This window comes from Aedes albopictus, chromosome 3, assembly GCF_035046485.1.
Source record: "Aedes albopictus strain Foshan chromosome 3, AalbF5, whole genome shotgun sequence".
NCBI classification, from domain to species: domain Eukaryota; kingdom Metazoa; phylum Arthropoda; class Insecta; order Diptera; family Culicidae; genus Aedes; species Aedes albopictus.
Window position 1 is genome coordinate 359408554 of NC_085138.1, and position 23736 is coordinate 359432289.

Below are 23736 nucleotides of genomic sequence, written 5' to 3' on the forward strand. Positions count from 1 at the left end.
AAGATCAATTGGAGCAAGGACAACTTTGACCCAATTCACCAAAAATGGAAACAACGAGGTGTGTGTTGAGCTGCGGTTCACAGGAGTTTCCTCTAGTAAACCGAGTACCCAGAAGCGGTAAGTGCAAGAAAGTGCCTCTTGTTTGAGATGAATGTGTAGTGGGGCAACGTCAAAGAGAACCTCGAGCGTTGCCGTGGGAGTTGAAGAGAACGCTCTAGACATCGCACATCCTTTGGACATTAAGCACATCCTTTGGAGATGGCCTAATATTTATTGGACCGTTCTCACTTCGCCCACACAAGACATCCATAGGCCAATATTGGACGAACAACAGTTGTGTAAATCCATTTGATATACTTGGGTTTTAGACCCCAAGTTGTACCAAAGGTTCGTCGGCATACAAGCTTTCTTGATTCTGAACTCAATATGAGGTGTCCAGGAAAACTTGGAATCAAAAATGACTCCAACGTATTTTACCTGTTCAGTCACATTGATTTCAGAATTAAAGAGACGGCAAGGTCGAACACCATTACGGTTTCGCTTTTCCGTGAAAAGAACAATAGATGTTTCACTCGGGTTTACCGAAAGGCCATATTGGCGACACCAATCCTCAACTACCTAAAGAGCGTTTTGCATCAGGTCGAAAAGGGTGCTGTGCTGATGCACATAACGACTAAAAATGTTAGGTAGTCGTCGGCAAATCCATAAGTAGGAAAACCGCCATTATTGAGTTGTCTCAATAGCGTATCTGCTACGAGATTCCACAAAAGAGGTGATAAGACTCCCCCTTGGGGGCATCCATAAACACTCAATTTTCTAATCGCCGCTTGACGCAATGTCGAGAAGATATGTCGGTTTTTGAGCATTTGGTAAATCCAATTGGAAATCATTGGAGATATACCATGACTCCGTGCGGCTTCCAATATGGCATCGAAAGGCACGTTGTCAAAAGCACCTTCGATATCTAAGAAAACACCCAAACAAGATTGCTTTTGAGCGAATGCCTTCTAGATATCGTAAACAACTTTGTGTAAAAGAGTTGACTTTCTAGATTGATTAGCATGTTGGTTCACATGAAGAGGCACATTGGTCAACATCACGGATGTGATGGTCGGCAATGCGTTCTAAGCATTTCAGAAGAAAAGAGGACAAACTGATAGGTCTGAAACTCTTTGCTTCTTCATACGACGCACGACTCACTTTCGGAATAAACTTTACAGTAATATCCCGCCAGGATTTGGGAATATACCCTGTAGCAAAACCACAAACAAGTAGTTTTTTTCAAAAAATGATTGAAATAATCAAATCCCTTCTGATGCAAAATAGGATAAATCCTAACTGCCCCAGGAGATTTGAATGGAGCAAAAACGTTTTTTTTTCTTTCAAGAGGTTTGCCGTGACTATGATTACAGTCCAACGGCTCAACCCAGCACAAACCCAAATGAAAACTGTTACTAGAGGACCTTGTGATTGTCCGTTTTAGTTTCCAAACTAGAAATGGGCAACTCACTCGCGAGTCGACTCAAAGAATCGATTCGCGAGTGAGTGAACCATGATTTTTTTTCAAGAGTCACGATTCACTGAAGTTCATTACAAGTCTAACAAGTTGCTGAAAAGGATTGGCATGACTTCGCAATTTGATGATAATTAGACGCAGAACATTGCATTCTTTTGCCAATCGATCATTTGTTTCGCACCGACTCGCACCAGTAGTGATTCGATTCTTTAGTGGGAGGAACAAAAATCAATGTATCCTGCTTTTTATTTGTCATGCTAAGACGGGTGAGTCGACGTCCGTACTATGCGAGCGGATTTTGTCGAAAAGGAGTCGCCTAACATTGAATGATTACTTTTTCATCAAATTCAGGAAATGAGTTACTGAATCGATCCAAAGAGTCGACTCTTTTTTGAGAGTGAATCGGAAGCAATTAACTCTCAAAATTGAGTTAGTTTTCCCATCTCTATTCCAAACGGGGATGATTATTTTTTTCCAAAAAATCACTTTTTTTATGCAAAAAATGTATGAAAAAAATCATAACACTGATATGAATTTTATTTTGAAAAATGTCGATCGTTCAAGGACACGACACATTAATAGCGAACACTAAAAAAATGGATGAAATCGGTTGAAAACTGTTTCGCAATCGTAGTCGACGATTTTGGATAACATAATTCCGACATATTCGCGTTTAAGCTTTCAAGTATGCACTACGCGTCCGCATGGGAGCGAGGCGCAAAACACTACCTATATCTTTGCTTTTACTGCTTGGAACTGTATGAAAATTTGACACAGCATTCTCAAGAACCCATACTTTATGATAAAAGAATAAAAAAATCGATTTTGTGCTCGACCTCAACAAACTCCTTAAATTTGATCTGCATTTAAAATCATGCAGGGTGCGGGCACCGGTTTTGGCCAGTCTAAGGGAAATCATTTTTATAAAAATAACCAATAATCCTATGAAAACAACCAATGCGTCAAAAGAATGGTTTCAATCTATATTTTGAAGGAAAAATGCAGAAATCATGCCAATACTTGATTTTAGTATTAAAAGTGGCACTGGCCAAAATAGAATCTCTGCCGCAGTTTTGGCCATATTCTTAAGTTTGGTTTCTATTTTGGCCAATCACGTGTATTTCTTATGGGAGTGGCCAAATTAGAAGCACCCTGGCCAAAATAGATATATGGGAGCAGATTTTTTAAGGAAATATATTTTTTTCTTCCAGTTTTTAATCAAAATGTGTGGTTTTCACAGCTGTAATCATCATATTGTATTAGGATCTACTAGTAAAAAATAAATTTACGCCGATTTAGATCGCAACAGGCTCAATACCGCACTATGGCCAAAACTCCGGACTGGCCAAAACTGAAGCTTCTACCCCACAATATTTCCTTATATAAAAAGCCAAACTTGCTTGTTATATAATTTCTCACAGATGTAGTTATTAGTATCATTGAATGATAATAGCTTATCCTATCACGTAACTTAACCTAAATATGAGCAGACTTTTCGTGGTTCAACTTCCCAGTAGATTTTATCAATTTTGTAATCGGCTTAGATACGATGTTGTTCTACGATACTAGCTTTGATTTGTTCCGTTGTCCTGGTGATCATTGCTGTGTGCTCATCTTGAGGAGCCTCTCGTCGGAAGACGTACTTGTAGATCAAGGGCATTACCATACCGGCTAGTGGTGGTGCGACGAAGTAAATCTAAAAAAGACGACATTTTAGAACAACAGCCAGAGCTTCGATATCGAACAAACTCACCCAAGTAGATTTGTAGCTTGCATTCCATACCGACGGCGGAAGGGTTCTGGCCGGGTTCATACTCGCCCCAGTGTACGGTCCAGCAGCAATCGCAATTCCGACAATAATCAGCGCGAACTTCACCGGTAAACCTTCTCCAAATTTACTGTTCCGGGGGTCCCACAACCCACAACACGTCCAAACCAGAATTCCGGTTATGAAAAATTCCACTCCGAATGCTTCCCATGTGCTGAGATCGTCATGTGGTGCGGTGACACAAGCTCCATTTCCGGTTTCCAGCGCTTCGGTGAACAACTTCATAGGGGTAACAGCCATTAGCAAACCATAACCGCATAGGCCTCCCAGGAATTGGGCGATCAGATAGAGGATGAACATCTAAGGGAACGTTTCTATCAAAGATTGTTTTAGGGAAAATCATGAGCTAAGACTCACCGGAATATTCAATAATCCATAAACCAGCGCTGCAATCGACAAACTCGGATTGATATGTGCACCGGAAACGTGACCGAATATGATGATGGCCATCATGATTGTGAAGCCAATCCCGATTGCGACGGACACGTGAGTAGGCGTGTTCCCAAAACCGGTAACGCAGCACATGCATCCCAGAAACACGAGCGTCGCAGTGCCACTGAACTCCGCCAAGAAGATTGATACCACATCCCGTGCGTTGTGGCCGGTACCTAACGGAGAGAGCCATAAAAATGAGGAAATTTATTATAATTGGTGCGCCTGAATGAATGCAGCAAGCAGTGCTGGAGCATTGGCTGCAATGGAACTGCCACATGATATACACTACCCGTCGTAAGTATGGAACGGACTCACTTGAAAAAGTATTGCAACACTCAGTTGAATATTGCATCCCCTTGAAAAGTTTAGCATCAACTCAAAATAACTACATATGTATGTGCTGCTGTATCTCAAATTTCTGAAAATATGCAAACGTACAGTTTTCAGCAAAGTTGTTCGGAAGGTCGTTGGCATCACAATGGCAAGCAGTTGGATTCGCAATTCTGCCGCTAGGTGACGCTAGTGAGCATGGAAAATGAGCATTTTTAACTAGTTCTATCTCGTGATCCTGATGAGATAAAAATTTCAAGTCTTCGGCAAAGTTGTTTGGAAGGTCATGGTTATCATAATGACAAGCAGTTCGCAATTATACCGCTAGGTGACGCTAGTGAGCATGAAAAATGAACATTTTCAACTACATAGTTCTATCTCGTGATCCTGATGAGATAGAAAGTTCAAGTCTTCAGCGAAATTGTTCGAAAGGTTATGGTTATCATAATGACAATCAGTTTGAAAGTTGTTTGGAAGGTCATGATTATCATAATGACAAGCAGTTTGGTTCGCTATTCTGCCGCTAGGCGACGCTAGTGAGCATGGAAAAATGAGTATTTCTAACTAGTTCTATCTCGTGATCCTGAAGAGATAGAAAGTTCAAGTCTTCGGCAAAGTTGTTCGGATGGTCATCGACATTATAATAACAAGCAGTTCATCCACTTCATATTCAATAGGTTTAGATCTGATTCACTTAATGTTCATGTGATTCAGGTGTATGCCATTTTGATCTGAGTGATTCGGGTCTGATTCACTAGATATTCAAGAGGTTCAGGTCTGATTCAGTCCATGTTCAAATGATTCAGGGCCCATTCACTTCATAATCAATTGATTTAGGTCTGATTCACTTCATATTTAAGTGATACAGGTCTGATTCAGTTGAAATTTAAGTGATTCAGGCATGATTCACTTGATTTTCAAATAATTCTGGTCTGTTTCACATTATGTTCAAGTGATTCAGGACTGATTCACCTCCTACTCGAGAGATTCAGGTCTGATTCAGTTGATATGCAAGTGAATCAGCGCTAGTTCACTTCATATTCAAGTGATTCAAGCCTGATTCAATTGATATTCAAGTGATTTGGGCCTAATTCATTAGATATTCAAGAGGTTCAAGTCTGATTCATTACATGTTCTGGTCTGATTCCCTTTATGTTCAAGTGATTCAGGGCCTATTCACTTCATAATCAATTGATTTAGGTCTGAGTCATTTAAATTCAAGTTGTTCAGGTCTGATTCACTTGATATTCATGATGTTCAAGTGATTCAGGTCAGACTTACTTCACACACTTAAAATAAAGTACCGCATTCAGCTGTTCTATTTTCGGTAAAAGTTCAAATTACCGATTGTTCAGCAAAATTTTACCGAAGTTCTGTGAAAAATTACCGAACGTTCGGTAAACTGTACTGAATTATCGGTAATGTTTACTGAACGTTTGGTAAAAATAATTGAACTTCGGTAAAACTGTGCTGAACTTTGGTAATCCAAACTTTTACCGAAAATAGAAAAGAGGAACAAGTGACTCTAAAATAAATGTGCAAGTGATTCAGGTCTGATTCACTTCATGTTCAAGTGATTCAAGGCTCATTCACTTCATATTTAAGTGATTCAGGTCTCAGTCATTTTAATCCAAGTGATTCAGGTCTGATTCGGATCATATTGAAGTGATTCAGGTCTGATTCAAGCGATTCAAATCTGGTTAGCTTAATATTCATGATACTCAAGTGATTCACTTCATATTCATAGGGTTCAGATCTGATTCATTTCATATTCAATAGGTTCAGGTCTGATTCACCTGTATTCAAGTGATTCAAGGCTCATTCACTTCGTATTCAAGTGATTTAGGTCGAATTCACTTCATATTCAAATGATTCAGGTCTAATTCACTTGATATTCAAGTAAATCAATGCAAATTCACTTCGTATTCAAGTGATTCAGGTCTGATGTATTTCATGTTCAAGTGATTCAGGTCTGATTCAATTCACGTTCAAGTGATTGAGGTCTGAGACATTTTATTTAATCCAAAAAATTGAGGCCTGACTCACTTGATGTGCCAAGTGATTTAGGTCTGATTCACTTCATATTTAATAGGTTCCGGTTTGATTGATTTCTTGTTCAAATGATTCAGGTCTAATTCACTTCATATTCAATAGGCTCAGGTATGATTTAATTCATGTTCAAATGATTCAGGTCTGATTCACTTCATATTTAAGAGGTTAATGTCTGATTCACTTCATATTCAAGTGATTGAGATCTAATTCACTTCATATTCAAGTGATTCGGGTGCCATTCACTTCATAATTAACAGGTTTAAGTCTGATTCAATTCATGTTCATGTCTGATTCACTTAATATTTAAGTGATTCATGTCTATCAAAACAAAAACAAAAATAGAGTTGCCAAATTTCAATGAGCATGGTCGTGTAGGGTGACCAGTTTGTCGAATTAAAAGTTGACCCCGGTTATTCGACAACAGTCGGTGTCGTATTAGCGGGGTAATACGGTAATTCACTTAATATTCAAGTGATTCAGGTCTGAGTCATTTTAACCCTTAAAAGCCCTGACGAACAACTTTTTCACAAACGGCAGCTACTCAAAGACCATACAATCAAAAAAAATTAAACGAATTTTAAATCAAATGCGGTTAGTTGGTCTTCCAATATCTGGGTGTGGCAAAAATCTGCTATGACTCCTCTAACAAGGGAATATGATTAAATCCAAAGCCTTTCGGGTGATGGGCCAGTGGTGTAGTCAGGCAAATTAGGCAAAATATAACATTATTGAAAATGCTCAAACGTCATCAAAATGCAAATTTCACAATGTGTTGTAGGAGAATCATGCAGAATATGCGTGAAAACATGATTTCATATCAAATTTTTCTTACCATAGGCGTTATAACACCTTGTTCATTACCCATCTCACCCTGACAACGGCTATGGTAAATTAAATTTATTACGAAATCATGTATTCATTCACATTCTGTCGGTTTCCACTGCAATACATTTTTAAATTTGCATTTTGATGACATTTGAGCATTTTCAATAATGTTATATTTTGCCTAATTTGCCTGACTACACCACTGGCCCATCACCCGAAAGACTTTGGATTTATTCATATTTCTACATGTAGAATGCAACAAAAATAGTCCGGTTGATATCCCCGGGGGACACCATCTGTTGGGAAGGAGTATACGAATATCTTTTGAGCACGCTGTGTAGATCTCACAAACGATGAAACGCTAAAAGCTATATTTATCATTTTAGTATAAGTCATTGGAACTTACATTGATTGCGCTTACATTGGTCTATCCTCACTCCAAATTAATTCCTTATTTCCCAACAATAACTCATCAATAGGCTCGATCTGACTGTAATAAACTATACATTAGTTCAAACAATTTCAAGGGTTTTTCATATTTACTTGTAGGTGTCAACTATCGATTCAAGTACCCTACAAATGTACGATTATCAGCGACCACCGCGAGCTGTAATTCAATATCGACAAAAATAAGTACAATTCCATTTTCTAATTTAGCTCTAGCGGTACTCACTCAGAATAATATTGTATAATAAAGAGAAATTATAACTTTAACGAAATGGTTTATAAACTTATCCTCGTGGAACCAATATGATATTCATCACATTCATCGAACAATAGTCCCTAATTCTCTTTCCTCTTTCATTCGGCTTATGTCAACGCAAATCATTTATTGATATCGCCGGGTTCGGCCGTTATGTCGACCAAACGGGGTTCAGTCGGTTACATCAACAGTTCCCCGACCCGTAAGGCTGGCCAGAGGTCCATCTGGTCCGGCTTTACTACCTTCAACATCCAATAGCGCTATTCTAGATACCGGACGATGAACCAATCCATTGGCGGTTTGTACTACGGCGTCACGAACTCGGCCATCCTTCCCTACGTTGATCTCGGCTACCCGACCTCGAATCCACCCATTGCGAGTTTTCTCCTCCACCATCATAACCAAATCCCCAACTTCAATAGCTTTCACGTCTTCGAACCACTTGGTGCGTCGTGCGATGGTCGGGAGATATTCTCGCACCCAGCGGCGCCAGAACTGATCCACCATAATTCGGCAATGTTCCCAATCGGTCCTGCATGCTTGTTTCGGATCTGCTATAGTATTGGGTGCCTGTACCACTCCACTCGAACTTAACAGGAGGAAGTGGTTGGGTGTTAAAGCTTCCTGTTCAGCCGACTGCAGTGGAATATATGTCAGGGGTCTTGAATTTACTATACTTTCAGCCTCCACAAGTATAGTAGCGAATGTCTCTTCGTTAGGTGTTTTAGGAGTATCCATTGCAGCGAGAGCAGCTTTAACGGACCTCACTAGCCGTTCCCATGCGCCCCCCATGTGGGGCGCTCCAGGTGGATTAAATATCCACTTCGTATTAGCGTTGGTAAATGTTGAAGCGAGCTCGCTATTCGTTTGTTCCATTTCCTTCTTCAGATCGTTACTCGTTCCCACATAGTTTGTGCCCCTATCGCTCCGAATCTCGACCGGTGTTCCTCTACGTCCAATGAAACGCCTGATCGCCAACTTGCAGGGCTGCGTTGACAATGAGTGGACGACCTCAAGATGAATGGCCCTGGTGGTCATACATGTAAATAAAGCTACCCAGCGTTTCACTACGCTTCTGTTGACCTTTACTCCAATTGGTCCAAAATAATCGATACCAACGAATGAAAACGAGCGAACATGTGGCCGCAGCCTCGCTGCTGGAAGAGAAGCCATTCTTGGTATTGTTGGAACTGGCTTCTTGATTCTGCACATTTTACATTCTTTCCCCACTCTTCGCACTTTTGTTCGTAGCTGCGGAATATGGAAGCGTTGTCTGACTTCGTTCACAATAGTTTCTCCATTTGCGTGAAGGTACATTTGGTGATACCATTGGAGAACTAAATCGGTCACTCGATGATCTTTTGGCAAGATGAGAGGATATCTCGTATCGAATGTAGCAAACTTTGCCGCTGCGATTCGGCTATCGGACCGCATAACACCTAACTCGTCCAAAAACGGCGAAAGAGTCCGAATCTTGCTGTTTTTCTCCAATGCAAACTGTAGTCCAGGCTGCTTATTATGTCCGTTGGTCAGAGCTACAACCTCATCTGGATATTCTTCCCATTGCACCCAACGAAAAATGGTTGCTTCTGCTTTGTGCAACTCCTCTTGCGTAAGCAGCCCGTTGGTTCGTTCTTTCCTGGTTGCACTACATCGTAAGTTGTTCACATAGCGATGAACGTATGCAACTGCTCGGTACAGTCGAGTCCACTTTGAAAATCGATCCCAGTTTACGAAAGGCACCGTGTTGGCTTCTCGATGAATCATACAAATCCTTAGCTCTTCGTTGGTTTGGTCGATTACTAGTCCTTGATCGTTGTCCCACTGATCTTCCGGTAGATACAGATCATCTTCCCCTCGAAACCAACGGCTATTTGGAGAAAAGCAGGGCCCTTTGCCCCACTTGGTAGCCTCATCAGCAACGTTTTTCTTAGTAGATATCCATCTCCATTGTTCCGGTCGGGACTTGGACAGGATTTCTCCCACACGGCATGCCACGAACTGTCGATACTTTCTATGGTCCGAATTTATCCATGCCAGCACCGTCTTGGAGTCACACCAGAATATCGTTTTCTCTATCGTCAGAGAGTGTCCACTTACTATCGTTTTCATTAAGTGTACGCCGATCACCGCTGCCATCAACTCTAGCCTGGGTATGGAGAGCGCCTTCAGCGGAGCCACTTTAGATTTTCCTCCGATCAATGAGACTTGAATTCCGTTAGGAAGCACCGCGCGCCAGTAAGCGACACAAGCATAGGCTTCTTCGCTCGCATCGACATAGATGTGCAACTGAAGCGACACAATGTCTCTCACCGAATACTGCGAGAAATAGCACCGCGAAACACTTATCTGATCCAAGTTTTGGAACATAGTTGTCCACCGTATCCATCGTTCGCACAATTCCTGGGGAATCAGCTGGTCCCATTCAGTTTTGGCTCGCCACAAGTCCTGTATTAAGATTTTGCCATGGATCAGGAAGAAGCATAACAGCCCAGCTGGATCAAACAAACTCATCACCACACGAAGAGCTTGTCGCTTGGTAGGATGCTCGACGCTAGCAGCCAATGAAGTCGAGAATGTGAACACGTCCTGCTCTGGTTTCCAGTACATTCCGAGAACACGCTCTGTAGATTTGCCCTTTTCTAGCTGAAGTAGTTTGCCTGATTGTGATTCCTTTTCCCCGATCCGTGCGAGCACTTCTTCCGAATTGGAAAGCCAGTTCCGCAGGTGGAAACCTCCAAGGGAATGAACATGTTTCACCTGCAATGCTAGTTGTACTGCTTCTTCGACACTGTCGGAACTATCGAGGTAGTCGTCTACATAATGCTTCCGAATGATAGCATCAGCGGCAGCCGGATACTCGTTTGAATGTTCCTCCGCATTCAGGTTTTTAACGTAGTGCGCAGAACACGGAGAGCACGTTGCGCCAAAGGTAGCGACGTCCATCAAATAAACCTCGGGCTGTTTAGCCGGATCATCTCGCCAAAGTAATCGTTGTGCATGTCGATCTTCCGGCCTTATTTGAATTTGGTGGAACATCTCCTTGAGGTCCGCACACAGAGCAACGCGCCTTTCTCGAAACCCAAACAGAACTTCCAGCAGTGTTTTCAAAAAATCTGGTCCTTTTAGTAACATTGTATTCAAAGACGTACCATCAACTTTCGCCGCGGCGTCACAAAAGATGCGGATCTTCGATGGTTTTTTCGGGTTTATAACAGCGCCTAAAGGCAAGTACCACGTACGACGTATATCCGCCTCGTTCAGTTCTTCCACGGTTGCCCTGTGAATGTACCCTTTCTGTTGGTATTCGGAGATCTGCCTTTTCACGCTGTCTCCAATAACCGGATCACTCTGCATCTTTCGTTCCAAACACTGTAGACGTCGAACTGCCATCGGGTAACTATCTGGGAATTCGAAATAATCGTATTTCCACAGAAGTCCAGTTTGAAACCGCTGCCCGATGCGTTTAGTAGTTTCCTTCAGAATCCGATTTGCCCGTTGTTCTTCCTCAGATTCTACTCGTGGCACATGCATTATACCCAAGCTTTCGACTGAAAAAAACTGCTCAACTAGTTCATGCACTGATTGGTCATCGTCCTGGCATTCGCAGATGTGAAAGCTGTGCTTAGTTTCCGCAGTTCGATCCTGGCTAGAACCGTACACCGTCCATCCTAGACGCGATTTGGCAGCGATTGGTTCTCCTGGTCTGCCATCACGAATTTTGAGGGTAGACGTCACATGTGCGTTGTCATTCCCGATCAGTATACGTGGTAAGACATTCATGTAGTCCTCTATCGGCAATCCTTCCAGATATGGATACGATGCTGATAAATCTGCGTAGCACAACGACTGTCGTGGTAGCTCCAGCTTACTTACAGTGCGCACATCCTTCAATGTGTGTCTGCCGGCGCTGTTGTTTCCAGCGATCTCTAGAGTAAGGCGTTGCGAGTTGGGCTCCGTCCTTTTTACATTTGAAGTCCACTGCAGACACAATGCTTGCGGCTCTCCTACTACTCCTAGCTTTTTTACTACGTCTTCATCCACTAGCGTTTTCTCCGATCCATCATCTAGGAATGCAAACTCTGTTACAGATCGGTTGTTTCCATACAGCGTAACGGGAATGATACGGAAGAGAGTTGACTTCCCGGTGAAATGATGGTTGGTAGCAGCATTGGTCTCGGTCGACTTCTCTGTTGAGGGTCCTGGTCTGGGTTCATTCGATTCAGCCTTAGAATTGCTGAATTTCTGGGTAGAATGCAGCATTGGATGATGCCGACTCGGACATCCATTTATTCCGCACTGCTTGCGTACCTTGCAAGGTCTCCTACCATGTGACCCGAGGCAAAGGCGGCATAAACCGATTTGTTGTACGATTCTCCACCGATCATCCACTGTTTTCTGGTCGAACTCATCGCAGTCTTTCACTCTGTGCTCCGGACTCTTGCAGATGTAGCATGTCGGTCCGGTTGGGTACGATGCATTTGGGGCTGATTCCGTTTCCATGACCGCTTCTGAATCCTCCTTCGCCGTGTGAGTGCCGCAGAAACTTTTTTTATCTTTCAACGTACGTTGTTGATATTGTGTTGGATCATAGTTCAGTGTCACGTCGGTAGCTGCTCGCACCAACGTCTGCATATACTGCGAAAACGTTCGCAGATTTACTGCTGCGCACCGCTGCTTGTAAAGCGACCAATCCAACTTAGTGTGTACAGGAAGCTTTTCAACCAGCTCAAACAATAACATCGGGTTGTTGAGATGTGCTTCCTGACGACCAGCTTCCAAGTGGTCACTAAGGTTTTGAACGGCCATGCCAAAGCCAATCAGCCTATCGAGTCGGTCTTGTTTCGGTGCAGGTACGTTTCTGACCTTCTGTAGCAGTGAATGTATAAGCAATTCCGGCCTTCCATACAACGTTTCAAGCGTAGCGAGGACGTGTGGAACGCTAGAAGGTAGAAGGAGCCGGCTGCGCACCGATTCCAGAGCATGCCCTTTCAAGCATCGCTGCAATCTCGCCAAGTTTTCCGTGTCTGAGAAACCACATGCTCGCGTAGAGTTGTTGTATGAGCTGATAAACAGCGGCCAATCCTCCGGATTTCCAGAAAAGGTTGGCAGCTCCTTCGCCATCACATGCCTTGCCGCTAGTTGCCGTGCCGTTGGTTCGAAGTCCACATTTTCCACATACCCTGAGTGTTGCACTGGCGAAGGACCAGCACCATCGTGAGTCTGGATGGCGTGAATTGGTGGACGCTGCAAATGAACTCGACGATCATCGGACGATGGTTGTTGTACACCAGGTAATGTACACTGTCGAGGAACAAACACTTGGTTGTTTAACGGTAGCGGATACGATTCTCCGAGTAGATCTTGTACCGTCACTGTGCCTCTTCCATGGCTCGCACTGATTTGATTGACATTATTCGACTGCGCGGAAATTGAATTTGGCGGATTTTCAATCGCCGAAACGATATTACTGACAGAAGACTGACACTGGGGAGAGGGAACGTTAACGGATGGAGGAATGACATGCTGTTCCCTAACAACGTCCTGCTCAGTGACATTTTCCGTTCGACCGATAAGTCCTCCTAAGGTTGGCTCTAAATCTACTGGCCCTAACGAAATACCTGCTAAAGCCTTTCCCAGAACGTCTTCTGTTTCGCTAGTTGGTTGTCCTGAACTGTCCTGCCTGGCTAGTGTCCCTGTCGTAGCTGTTACTTGTTCGTTACCTGGGTCTGTTGGGTTTTTCTCCGCCATAGTCTTCATCGTCGAGTTCATAATTCTCCACCTCTCAACCTTGCTGATAGAACTCTGTTCCGATACTCTGCTGCCGCCGTCATCGTCGTTGTCCTCGGTTTCGATAATTTCCCGCAGCCGAAATGATTCGTTCATAACGGTCTGCTCCATTTCCAGCTGCAACTTTTCCAGTTCTGCATTCTTCCGTTGTCGTTCTTGGTCCAGCTTGAGCTGCAATAACGTCTCAGCCTCCTTCTTTTGTTGCTCCAGCCTCCGATCCTGCTCTCGACGTTCCAGCTCTATTCGCTTCATCGCTAGAGCTTTTTGGGCCTCGAGACGCTCGAGCTGTAAACGAGCTTTCTTCGCTCGCGAGCTGGCGGTTGTAGACGTTGAGCTGGCTTTACCGCTGGCCCTACTAGCAGAAAATCCACCAACTGGAATTTGTGCTGATGGTTTTTGGCATATCGGGCATGTAAACGTTCTCTCGGGTTCTGCGATGCTCTCATTAACACCCACACACGCGTAATGCCACCATGATCCACAATGACCACAACTGACCATCCGATCGGTATCGGGTTCCTCGCACGCTTGGCAGTGGGTTTTTACCTTACGACTGCGAGTGCTTCTCGTACTGCCCGGCACGCAAATCATTTATTGATATCGCCGGGTTCGGCCGTTATGTCGACCAAACGGGGTTCAGTCGGTTACATCAACACCATCGTAACATATTTTTCCGAAATATCCTGCTGTGATTCATTCAGGGATTTCTACGAGGATTCCTACAGAAATTATTCTTAGTATTTACCCAGTAATTTATTCCGGAAATCCACTTGTGATTTCTTCGGGAATGCTGGATAGGATTACTAAAGGAATACTTCTGGAATTCATTCAAGAATTTCTGAAAGAATCCACCAGGCAGTGTTGTTGGAGCTCCTCAGCCAATTCATGTTGGTAATCTACCAGGAACTGATGGTACACTCCTAAGAGCAACTACTTAAGAAATCTCAACTGATATTGTTTGAGAAATTTCAGCAAGAATTCCTTTAAAAAATAGTAGGAATATCTGAAGGAATCCTAGCAAGAATATCAGCTGATGTTGCAAGAGAAGTTCCTTAAGGTATCCTTGAAAAATCTCTAGAAATATCACAAAAGGAATTTCTATAGGCACCCTTGGAGGTATAGGCACCGAATGTACAAGAACCTTTGGAGAAATCTCTGGGGCAGTAAGAGTTTCTAGAGAAATCCAATCATGAATTTGTGGAGGAATTCCAAAAGGTTTCTACAGAAGTTCTTTTGTGATTTTTACAGTTATTTTTTCAAAACATTCCTCTACGAATTTCACTTCAAATTTCCCCAAAAATGCTTGTTTTATTGGGCTCGTTATTTGTATTTCTCGGAACAATTCCAAGACGATTTCCTGTAGTAATTCCAGGAGGAATTCGTAGAGTCATTCTTGGAGAAATTCCTGGAATTATTCCTGAAGAAACTCCTGGAGTATTTGCTGGAGGAATTTCTGGAATACATCCTGAAGTATATTCAGCAAGAACTCCTGGGGGAATCCCTGAAGGTATGACCGATTGAATTCCTGGAAGAATTTCAAAAGGAACCCCTGTGAGGAATTCCGGGAAGAACCCCTGTTGGAATTGCTGGAAGTATTCCGGGATAAATGCGTGGAGGAATTCCTGGAGTTACTCCTGGAGGAACCCCTGAAAGAATTTCTGGAGGACACCGTGGAGCAATTTCTGATGGAAACCTTTGATGAATACATAAATAAATTAGCAGTTTTTCATAGAGAAATACCTGGAGGTATTCCTGGAGGAATTTGTGGAAAAATTACACGGGAAACTTACCCGGAGAAAATCCCTGGAGGAATTCCTGGAATAGTCCCTGAAAGAATTTCTGGAGGAATCCCTGGAGAAATTTCTAAAAGAATTCCTTGAATCTTGAAGAAATTCCTGGATTAGTTGTTGTAGGATGAATCATGGATGAATTCCTGAAGTAGCTCTGGAGGAGTACCTGAATGAGTCCATGGAGGAATTAGCGAAGGAATCCCTGAAGAAATCCCTTAAGGAATCCCTGAAAGAATTCCTAGAGAAATCGCTAGAGGAATCCCTGGAGAAATTCCTAGGAATATTCCTGGAGGAATCCCTGGAAAACTTCTTGGAGGAATCCCAGGGGAAATATCTGGACGAACTCTTGGGAAAATTTCCTTGAGGAGTTTTAAGGGAACGCCTGGAGAAATCCTTGGGGTACTCCCGTGGAATCCTCGAGGGATTCTTCCGGAAGAGAAACTTCCGGAGAAGTTCCCGAGACACTCCTGCAGGATTTTTCGAAAAAAAATTAAAGTAATTCTTGAGGATCTCCTGAAAGAATTCCTGAAGAAATTTTCGAGAAACTGCTGGGAAACTCCTGAAGAATTTCATGGGAAGTTCTGAGGCATTCCCTAGGAACTCGTAGAGGTATTCTTGGAGAACATCACGATGAATTTCTGAGGGACTCCTGGAGGAATTCTTGAAGAACGCCTGGAGGCATTCTTGGGTAATCTCCGACACTTCAAAATACCATAAGGATCAATAGTATGATAGTGGATGCACAAGTAACACAAAGAAATACTCAAAATATTATGAGACACAACAGAGGTAATCGTGAAAGAATTACATCGATGAAGTAAATAGATACGAGAGTAGAGCTTGTAGAGATTGAAGGTCCTAATTCCAGAATAGTTTGGATGACCTAGATCACCAAGTGAATGTTGCTAAGTTATCAGAATTTCACTCTGAGGCTCTAAGAGTAGCGTAGATTCACCACAATAAAAATATCATGAGATTTACAGGTATTGCCACCCATTCTTCAAAATACATTGGTTCCATTTGTATGCCAGTGGACACCCAAATAGCAACAAATAGAGATACTCGTAAAATAATGAGGCGCAACAGACACAATCGTGAGAGAATTACGCCGATAGAGTGAAGAAAAACAAGAGTAGAGCCTGTAGACCTTGAAGGTCCTAATTCCAAAATAGTTTGGATAGTCTGGAAAATCCCATGAATGTACCTAAAGCATTGTAACTGTGCACTGAGGTTCCATTAGCAGTATAGACATGCCACGATTTTTTTTAAACTAAAGCATGACACAGTATGTAGATGTCGTAACACAAACTTCAAAGAGTACTGGCGGCCATTTGTATTTCACGGAATGTCCAACTACCACACTATCAAGTTGCTCGTAGCATTGCGAGGTCTAATGGACAGCAACGTGGCTTAATTTTCTTGAACAGAGTGAACACAAACAGTGGTAGATGTTGTAGATCTTAAGAAAATGAATTCCAGAATAGTTTGGATGACTTAGATCACCCAATTTATGTACCTTGAATTTTCTAGGGGTGCTTTGAGGCTTTTTGAGTACCGTAGACTATGTACTGTGATCATTCATCGTATGTAAAATTTGGTTGAGAATGTTGGATTTGTGTCACAAACTTCGGAGTACTTTGGAGGCCTTAGAATAGCACTGGGGTCGAAACTTCAACAGGCTATGATGGGTAGCAATACATAGCATGTCGTCAAGGATAAGTGAAAACTTTTGATGATTAGCAAAACGATGAAATTTGAGCAAAAACATGAAGAATTTATGAATAATTACAAAAAAAGCCACGTATTTTCGGCTCCTAGCAAAAGGGGGAAGGGTGCAAAGGGGGGAGGTACCATGCATTTCTTAGCACAACTATTCCCCTTGACTATAAAAAAACATTTCGAGGTAAAATGTTTTTAAATAAAGAAGATATTGCATTTCTACCAAAAGTAGATCGTCCCGAGTGTTTACGGGTTAACTCTTCCTGTGCATTAGGGTCATTTTTGACCCAAACCGTGTAATCCGTTTACGAGCTGCTAACAACGTGATGCATTAGGAAGGTTAAAGTGAAATCGATTTATTAATTTATTTATTTATTTAAATTCAATGAACTGCTAACCACGATGCTGCTCTCTGATGAGGCCATTTCAAATGGACATTCCAACCCAAAACTGCACTTTAAATCTTCTTTTCAAGACTTGGCATACCCAATCTCTAACTTCTCTAGAAGAAATTCATGCTTTAATGCGATGCTCGTTCCTATCAACAAAATTGTTCCCACATTCATCACAAAACACATTACCAATGCTACTGATACCATATTGTTCTTTTTAAAATTTGTTTGCAATCAAGTCATTTAATAGTTGAAATAATGTTCAGCAAAAAGAAAATTATAACTGAAAATTTTCCATCTGGAAGTCCAATTTACTTGTGGGTACAACATTTGTACGAGTGGAGCATAGCCACAGACAAACAGACGTAACACTTGCGAAATTTCCATCGACCACGCTTTTAACGATCATTTCAAATTTTCAGAGTTGTGGCTTTCACAACCAGAGGCGCGCGCATCGTTTTTCTATGCGTTTGACGTTTCACACTAGCGCCAGGTGATGCTAGTGTGAACTGGGCGATGGATTTCCACGAAAATCGTTCAAGGTGTTACGTCTGTTTGTCTGTGATAAATCTGTACATTTAAATCTCGAATGATCGCGCCGTTGTATTTTAAACAAAACGTTGAAAAAATCTCGATTTCTGTAGCTTAGTGTGATGCTGGCAATGTTGGTCAGCTCACGGAAGGTTAAATATTATTCTCTATTATCCTTTATGAATTTCTGCAAGGATTCATCCTGGAGTTGGGGTCTCCAGTTAGCCTAGCGGTTAAGGCTAAAAATCGCCAATCCGGAGACGGCGGGTTCAATTCACGTTCCGGTCGGGAAACGTTTCTCGACTCCCTGGACATAGTGTATCATTGTACTTGCCTCACAATATACAAATTCATGCAATGGCAGGCAAAGAAACCCTTCAATTAATAACTGTGGAAGTGCTCAAAGAACACTAAGTTGAAGTGAGGCAGACCAAGTGTTCCAGTGCATACGTAGAGCCATAAAGAAGAAGAAGAAGAAGAAGATGAAGAAGAAGAAGAAGATGAAGAAGAAGAAGAAGAAGAACATCATGGAGTCCCATAAATGAGCGTAAGATTTATTTTAAAGAATTATGTCTATTTTTAACAAGTTATTTAGGTTACAGTTAACCTTTAGGAATTCCTTCAAAGATTCCTTGAGCGTTTTCTTTAAAACAAATCTTCCTTGAAAAATAATTTGTCATCAAGGCAGTTAATGCAAGGATGTCATTCAGTATATCTCTAAGCACTCCTCAGTGTTGTCTTCGAGGATGTTTTCAAAAGTACTTCAGAGTACTTTAAAAAATTCTTGAGGCTTCATCGAGTATTTCTCGAAACATTTTTTCAGAAAGTTCACCAGGGATTCTCTCAATATTATATCAGAGATAATATTGAGAGAATCCCTGGTGAACTTTCTGAAAAAATGTTTCGAGAAATACTCGATGAAGCCTCAAGAATTTTTTAAAGTACTCTGAAGTACTTTAAACGAAAATATCTACAAAAGCAAGCTAAAAAAATTAAAATTGGTCAAACGGTTAAAAAGTTATAGGACTCTAAAGTTGAAATTCAAAAACTCATATTTTGTGTGACTTTGGAAAAAATGATGTTCTACGAGTTTATTCGAAATTTAATTTGTGAGAAATTCATAAAAAAAAGATTGAAAATCGGTTGAAAATTGAGAAAGTTATGGCACTTGAAGTGAAAACACCTTTTTATTACTCGAAAATTCGACTTTGAAGCGATTGCGCGACCTCTAAATCTCAATATTTTTGGCTTAAACTCAGAGGTTTCTCTTTTTGTGTCATTTGAATCCAAAGGAGCTTACGAATTCCAGGTTTCAACAACTTTTGAAAAATAAGCCGCAGCCTAATAGACACCCTATCTTATCAAATCAAACAAGTTCTGCAGAAGTTTCTCCAAGTTTCTCCTAAGACTGTTTTGTTCAGGAAGAGCCTGGAAGCATCCTTTAGGTGATTAATGCTTGGCTATGATTTCATAGAGGATATCCATCGGGAATTCTTCAGGAATCGCTGCAATAAATCCTACAGCATTTTTTCCAAGGATTTCTTGAAAATTTCTTTAAACAATCTCTTGAAAATTATCAAAAGATGCTTTCGGCAAGGATCTTGTAAAAACTCCTGCAACAGTTTCATCAATCGGATAAAGTTTTCCTTGTTTAGTTTATTTTAAAATCTCCAAGGATTCTACCAAGGATTACTTCTAGGATTTTTCCATGGATCGCTTTAGAAATTCTTCCAAGGTTTTATTAAAAATTCTGCAAGAAATTTTTCTCCCAAACTTTTCTCATGATTTTTTTGAAACATTTATTTAGTAGTTCAAATTCTCTTGCGATTTCTCCAAAGATTCGTGCGGATTTTATTCAACTATTCTCTTACAATATCCTAAATTGATTTCATTCGTTTATTTCAAGCCGATTTGCCCAGGAATTCTACAAATAATTTTGTACATGAAATCTTTCTGGTATTCTTTTCCGCAAGGATTGCTTCATGTATTTATATAATTATTCCTGTATGATTTATTTTGAAGATTTTTACACAAATTCCTTCATGAAATTCTATAAGAACTCCTCCAATAAGCCATTCAAGGATTCAGGAACTCACCCTTTAGAAATTTAATTAAAAAAAAAATAACAATTCTTTCAAGAATTCCCACAGAAATTTCTGTAAGAAATTCTATTGAAATTACTTAAAATATTTTAAGGAATTGTTTTTTGATATTTTTTTAGAAAATTGTTTGTGAGCTTCTCTGGTAATCACCTTATTTTTTTTTAATTTCTTAGGAAAGTTGCAGACGCAATTTAAAAAAAATCCGTAGAAATAAAAACTGAGGAAATTCACAAAGTCATTGCTGAGGCATTGCTTAGAATTGATTAAAGAAGTTTTCAAAGGAATTGCCGAACAATTTCTCATAAAAATTGCCGCAGAAATTTTTAATGAGATTTCTAATGAAGATCCTAAAAAAAAACAAGATCATTTTTATGAAAGGAATAGCGAACTCAATTTTCGTCACAAAAGCTGAGACAGTTTCCAAATGAATTGCTTAAGCAGATGCCAAAAAATATCCGCTGGAAATTTTGAGAGTAATCACTGAAGCTATTTCCAAATATTTGAGAAGATATTCCTTAAAGATTTGCTGCAGTGATTACTGAAAAAGATTCAAAAGAAATTTCCGAAGTATTTCAGAAATTCTTACTCAAAAATGTAAAAATTCCTTTGAAAATTCTCACAGAAATTCCTCCAAGAAATTTACTGGGATTCTTTCAATTAATCCTTTAGGGATTGTTTCCATCAGGATTTTTTCTATTTATACCTTTTAATATTTTTAGCGATAACACTCGTTTCATCCTGATTCCATTCACGAAACTTCTCACAATTTCAACTAGCATTTGTTCCATGTAAGGAACTCCAAGAACTTTTTCTTGGATATCTTTTACGATTTATCATGGAATTACTTCAAGGACTTCTTTATAAATTTCTCCAAGATTTTCTTCGCTACAGCAATTGGCTTCTTTAGCAGTGTTGAGATAATTCCATATTCGGAATCTGCATGCAAAACTGAGCCGAAATCCAAATTTTCATGAATTTTTATGCCCGGGAACCTATCTAAAAATCAGTTTGAAGTTTGAATGGGAGCGATTTGTCGAATCACCCCTCGTCGCATTTTGTACTGGGCGGAGCTGTCAAGCTGTTGGCCAGCTGTCAAAAGGTGATTTTGAAAAATCTCTTCGAAATCGATTTTAGGTGCCAAAATGAAGTTCTAAAAATCTGAAAAAAATCATGGTGGTTCAGAAAAAGGTGCTCTTTCGTATAAAATCAAAAAATCATTACATTTTTCTTAATTTAAAAACCCAATTTCTTCGGGAAATCTTCCAAGCCTTTCTTTAGGAATTCCTTCAAGATTTTTTGAAGAAATTTATTGAAGAGTTATTTTTGCAATGCCTCAAACTGTTTTTCATGAAATTCTTTCAAGGATTTTTTACGAATTTGTTTAATCGTTTCTTTAGTTATACCTGCAGGGATTTCTTCAGAAATTCCTTCAATAATTGCGGTAGGAAATTGCACAAAGATTCCTTAGGCGATTTTTTCTAGTCTTCTTTCACAATTCGTTCGAGAATACTTTAAAAAAGATTGAATATTTTTCTCCAAGGAATTTTTCAAGCTACGTTACAAAGATTCTCAAAGTTTTTCTGTAAAAATTTCCCAAAGGATTTCTGCAGAAATATTCTCAGAGGGTCCTACATGAATTCCCCCAAGGCCTTCCGCAGAAATTCTTCCAAGGGAATATATAGGATTTCTTTTGCAGATTATTTTTTGAATTGCTCCAATGAATTTGAGAAATAAGCTAGGCATTTCATCATTAGTTTGTCCAAAAACTCATTTGCTTTCATCTTCAGGAATCCTTTACATAATCCTTCAAGAATGTTATCAAAGATACCTCTAAAATCAACCCAATGATTCTTTTCGAATACATCGTGGAGTTCATCTTAATTTTTCAAAGATTCCTTTGGAAATTCCTCCAAAAATTCATGCAAGCATTTCTACAAGGATTCTTTCAAGAATTCCTCCAAAATTCCTATAGAAAGAAGGATCCATTCAAGTATGGCATGATTTCTGAAATTCATGAAAGATTCATGAGGAAATCCTGCAAGATTCCTTCTTGGAGAAATTTTTAAAAGTATTCTTAGAGACATTCCTTGAGGTTCATCTGAAGGATTCCTTGGAGGATTTTATGACATAATTCTTGAAAGACATTATGAAGGAATCCGAAGAGGTATTCCTAAACGAATGCTTGAAGAAATTCGTAAAAAAATCCTTGATGGAATTCCTGAAGGATTTCTTGAAAAGCTCGTGAAGATATGCTTGGAAAAATTCCTGGAAAAATCAATGTAAGTACATATTCCTAAAACTATACTTATAAGAATTTCTGAAGCAATTTCTAAAAAAAGTTCTGAAGTTAATCTTAGAAGAATTTTTGAAGAAGTCTTTGAAGTAACTGCTAGATAGATTGTAAAAGATAACCCCGGAGTTCAGGTAAGTATTTACCTTCCCCGAAGGAATTCCCGCAGAATTTTGATTTGTAGCACATTTTTTTTTGTATTTTGGGGGCCAGGTCAGGATTGCTCTTTGTAATCATCAAACTAATCAAAACTGAACTAAGTTAACTATGTACTTGACTAAAGTGTGCACATTTACAATTGTTGTTCAATCGATCCTTACCGAGAAACGATTGTCCCTTTTTTACACCGTCGTCGTCGTTGCCCCTCGAGTGGTCCGGCATCGGCAGTTGCGCATCTCTCCCGTTCTGATTATTTGTAGACATATTTAATTTTTTTTATTTTAATTTGTTTATTTTTTTTGCACACTTCCAAAAACCCGATTGTTCGTGGAATGCACCACTTTCTCGTTGCACCGCCGACGTCACCACAGAAGCACCTTGTTGCGCTGCGCGCGTAACGAACGTTTCACCGAGTTGCTGCAATTCAAAGCCCGACCGTTTTGCGCGCCAGTGCGAGGCGAACTAACGATCGCAGATGACAAGCCGTGCAGAGGAAATTTTGTTTCCCTTGTAGGTATTGGACCGGTGCCGCCGCGTGGGCGGTGGTGGTCAAGGCGTTGCGGCGGCTCAGCGTCGACGCACGGTTTAACGAAGTCGGCGCGTACGTAGGGCTAGGGGACGATGGAATGAAATGGCGAAATGGGAATGGTGCAAGTTTAACGAATGCAACGCAACACAACGAGTTCTAATCTGAGACGAGACTCGCAAAGACGGTCTTCTTTTTCTCCAGTTTGTTATTTTTTCTTCTTCCTATCTGTGTTGACATTATGTTTTGGGCTGGTGGTTCAAACACGTACGTGGCCCCGTCATTACACATGCATGCTGAGTGTGTGACTAAACACCACTCACGAGGTGGATTTTTGAAATACCCAGTTGGTATTCTACGCAATTCAGATCCCATTGTGATCCACTAGCCTCTGCCCAGCAATTCCTATCCCTACCTCCTTGGGTACCGGCCGAAAACTATGAGGAACCTTAGGGAAGATCGGGTAACCAACCCCGGTGGGAACTTTGGTCGTTGGCTGACAGGGAAGGGGGGGGGGGTTGCTTCGGCAAACCCGAGCGTCTGTTCTCCAGGAGGAGCGGCTCACAACAGCGTCTGATCCCCATGTTAAGGACGGCTGATTAACGTCCGAGTGCCAGGGAAGGACTCTAAGCTCAACTGTGCACTATGGTCCTCCGGAAAGTAGAGGGTTGATGTCAGGCCCTACGAGCCAGCCGTAAAAAAACCATTGTCACGGAAAATCAGCAACAGATTAATACGAACCGGGATG

At 40.9% G+C, this 23736-nt stretch overlaps 1 protein-coding gene across 1 annotated transcript; it reads right to left on the reverse strand.

Annotated features, from left to right (window-relative positions):
* Nucleotides 1-22966, reverse strand: LOC109408710 (aquaporin AQPAn.G). Its single transcript, XM_019682071.3, has 4 exons — nucleotides 22624-22966; nucleotides 3702-3952; nucleotides 3270-3644; nucleotides 1-3212 (listed from the first exon to the last, which is right to left on the reverse strand). Exons 1-4 carry the CDS (start codon nucleotides 22724-22726, stop codon nucleotides 3057-3059), a joined length of 885 nt encoding a protein of 294 aa, XP_019537616.2. The 5' UTR covers nucleotides 22727-22966; the 3' UTR covers nucleotides 1-3056.
* Between the last annotated feature and the right edge of the window lie 770 nt (nucleotides 22967-23736).